The sequence below is a fragment of the Cyprinodon variegatus genome, unplaced genomic scaffold (assembly GCF_000732505.1).
Source record: "Cyprinodon variegatus isolate N-32 unplaced genomic scaffold, C_variegatus-1.0 Scaffold590, whole genome shotgun sequence".
Taxonomy (NCBI): domain Eukaryota; kingdom Metazoa; phylum Chordata; class Actinopteri; order Cyprinodontiformes; family Cyprinodontidae; genus Cyprinodon; species Cyprinodon variegatus.
The window spans coordinates 478,184-482,064 of NW_015151043.1; the positions used below are offsets into that span (position 1 = coordinate 478,184).

Genomic DNA, 3,881 nt, shown 5'->3' on the forward strand with positions numbered 1-3,881 from the left:
CTGGAGCGCGCCTTTAAAGACAGAAAAGCCATTTTCGACAACTTGACCTCAGAGTTGAAAGAAAAGGAGAATTCCATATCGGGGAGTGTTAGAAAAATCAAAGCTTCAATTCAGAGGAGCAGGAACATGTCATTAAATGACATTGGACAACTTGTACAAGTTTGGAGAGCTCTAGTGGCTTTTCTTCAAAGAAAACAGGGAGATTTAGTTAAGGAAATTGAAGAGAAACAGAAAGAATCAGAGAAACAAGCTGAAGATCAAATAACTCTGCTGGAACAAAAACTTTCTGATTTAAAAAGAAGAAGATCAGACATTCAGAAGTGTATACAGTCAGAAGACTACCTCTACCTGCTGCAGAGCTGTCAGTTCAAACAAATACCCGAGAACACTTATCAGATTGATCAACTTACTGAACAGCCCACCAATGTAAAGATAGTGAAACAGTCAGTGGCTCAGATTAAAGAAAGAGTCATTAAGGAGGTAGATATGCTGATTAATAAGGTAAGGTCATCTGATTTCAGTGACCCACCTGAACAGTCAGATGAAGATGAAAACATAAGGATGGGAAATTCTGTCCAAGATGCGTGGCATCCACCGAAGGACAGGCTCATGATGATTCAGCAATGCAATGCAGTTAATGTGACTTTGAACTCCTATAGTGCACACCCATGTCTTACTGTATCTGCAGATGGAAAGACACTGAGCTATAGAGAGAGTGAGCAATGGTTCCCTGTTTTGCCATCGCAATTTACATGCTGTTTTGCTGTATTGGCAAATGAAGGTTTTAATTCAGGAAGGTTCTACTATGAAGTAGTAATCACCAGCAGTCAACACTTGGTCTTGGGAGTAGCTAAAGAATCAGTTAACAGAGAAGTCTTGTCTATCTCACGTAACCATGGAGCCTGTCTATGGTTTGGGTCATTTTTTGAAGGGAACATCGAAAAAATTGGTGTGTTTGTAGATTACGAAAAGGGAGAAGTTTCCTTCTATGACGTCAATTCCAGGACCCTGTTAAAATCCTTAACAGAATGTTGCTTTACGGAGACAAAAACTGGAGTGCTAGGTTATCTCTACTCTCTTATGGGACTTTCACCTGTATACAGACCAAAGATCTACCCCTTCTTTTTTTTTCATGAGCGTTATGTACTTGATAGTCTTGCTATCACTCCTGTCGAATGCACATGTTCCTAATAATAATAATCCTAAGATACCTGAGAAAGAATGTTGTTCAACTTGATGAATAATCACTGTTAATATTAATGAGGTTTATTGTAAACTTTATATTTAGAGATAGAGATAGATGAGTTTCAAATAAAATGTTAAATGAAAGGGATTAATGAGGCTATACATTTAACCATCATTAGAAAGTTGATTTAGGGTGGCTGTGTGGCTTAACAGCTATGACATAGCTCATTTATTTCTTTTGTTTGTACAAAACTTTTTTCATTTTGACTATTTGCAAAAAAAATAATAGACTTTCATTGTTAGATGGTTATATCTGGGGACTGTAGTTTTTGTTAAAAGTTTCTGAACTACTGTAATTTTTTTGCTCTATATCCAAACATCTTAAATATTAAAATCTTTGATCACTATGATCTTAAAATATCAAAGAAATATGTCTCATATCAGTTCTTTTTTCATCTACTTGTAAAGCCCTTTGAATAAATACTATCTAAACTAACTGAATGCCTGCGTCTGATTTTGCACAGCACTGTTTATTTCCCTTAAGACCAGACGTGATACATCCTTTGCATGACTGTTTTTCCATTACTGTTTAAACCTTTTAACATTCTTTTCTTAGTTTCAACAGATTTTAGTCATACGGTGCATGTGCCAGGGATTCCTTCTACGGCAGATTCATTTTATTCTTGTTAATGTGACAACATACCTCAGGATATTTTATGTTAATTCTACTCAAGGATGTAGCTTTAAAAGATTTGTTTTTAGAGAAAAAAAACCTCTGCGTTGCAGAACAGTTGAAACACAACAAAAGGTTTCCATTTTATCCAAAAAATTCTCAAAAATTCTTAAAACACTGATTTCTCTTACCTTTTCTACCCATTATGCTTGAGCTGGGAAAACCACTGGACCAGCTGATGAAGATCCAGGAATGCAATGCTATCAACATGACTTTGGACCCTTTCACAGCCAACTGTTTGCTGATGGTTTCTGAGGACAGAGGTGTAGCCAGAAAATGTTAATAAGAGTGGCCAGGAAATAATCAATGTACACTGAGGGGGGGGCCAAAAGCAGATAGGTGCCAGAACCTCAGGGTCAATCTCCATTGTTGCTAAAGGAAAATTAGCAATCACAAAATCCGTATTTTCTAAATAAAGACTAACTATACTTTCCTACAGCCTTTGCTAACAAATAGATGCATATATTTAAACATCTGTGTTTTTTAAATTGAAGATGTAGTGGACAAAATTATTTCAGTTTTGAGTTCTGTGGCAAACATCTTATTCATTGTCATTACTTACCTACTTTTATTAATAATCATCATGCGTAAAATTAATATTTACATATTCTACTATCTACATTAAATGGATTACTTGTTATTAAAGCAGTTATTTATCTCTGATTTCATAGAAGATTTCTATATGACTTGCAAAGACTTCTTCTCTTTACCCCATAGAAGACAAAATCTAATTCTGAAAAGAGCAGGAATTCTGTATTTATCATCTTTGATGTTAGTATATTGATGTGCATAATTAACCCAGTGTTTTTTTGTCAGGTAATTGTTTACATATTGAAAATTCAAATGTTAAATAAGTTAAAACATTCCACTTGAGCGTATTAGTGTTGCCACCGTCTGTATTAGAGCAATGAAAAATCTATTAGCAAATAGTGTCCCATAGACTAGTGAGAGACAGCTATGCATTTTATGTGAATTATTCCTCGTTCCGGAGTAAATCCATGCAGATGTACACGGGAATAATGAATGACACCTATACTCTCACTTAGCAATCAGTAGTTACTTTTGTGAACCGTCTCTCGGAACAGTTGATTTGCAACAGCATGGGCCACAGTGGGCCACCATCAAAAGATTGATGTGTCATAATCAGGAGCAGTTTGTTGGTATTACCGGTCATACAGCTAGCCTACCTGAACAGATGAGGCAAACGTGGAGTTTCACTCGTTTTTATCTTCATTGATCTAAAAACACTTTTTATCTGTATATTTCTTGTTCATATTTAAACTCTGATCAAACACATCAAAACAAATTAGCAGTCCATTTCACAAAGTAGTTTTACCAAACTCAGACTTAAATCCTCAGACTTAAATCTGTGACTCTAAACCGATCTATCCTGAGGTTGGAAACTGAGTGGAGTGAGTTGTATTAACCAGCTATAAGTAGGTTAAGGTGGAATCAAGCACATGCTTAACGACTATGAAAAGCCTTTATCAGAGGAGCCCCAATTCAACCAGTCACCATGACAACAGGTAAGAGGAGGTTTGCGTATTTCACACCACTGGAACTAGAGATTTTAACGCAGGCATACATTGAGTTGGAGCAAGTTTTAAAAGAAAGGGCCACAGCCATACAGCTGCAAAGGAAAAAGGAGATTACAGAAGATTGTTGGTCACGTTAATGTGTAAATTTATATGTAGTCTGTTTGGAACATGATAACATTACAATGTATAACTAGTTGACAGCTTGAACGATGGTGTTTCCATGTATTAAATTTAGCTGCAATCCCATTGGGGAGCAGCAAGTGTAGATGAAGTACAAAAACATGTTCAAACAGGTAGGACCTGTGCATCATCTCATGGGATACCTTCTTATTTTGTTTCTGTCTTACGCAGTAAATACTAAGTGGCTGTTTGACTGTGCAGTTGTTTTAAGCTGTAGTTTTTTTTTTTTTCTTTTTTTTTTTTTT

The 3,881-nt window shown here is 35.9% G+C and overlaps 1 protein-coding gene across 1 annotated transcript in view; it reads left to right on the forward strand.

The window, feature by feature from the left end:
* The window catches only part of LOC107095986 (E3 ubiquitin-protein ligase TRIM39-like), a 9,428-nt gene extending 7,871 nt beyond the window's left edge, over window positions 1-1,557 (forward strand). The window contains exon 2 of the mRNA XM_015392409.1: window positions 7-1,557. Coding sequence (XP_015247895.1) covers window positions 7-1,191 — 1,185 coding nt within the window. The 3' untranslated portion in view covers window positions 1,192-1,557. The remainder of the gene's footprint in view (window positions 1-6) is intronic.
* Window positions 1,558-3,881: the final 2,324 nt, after the last annotated feature.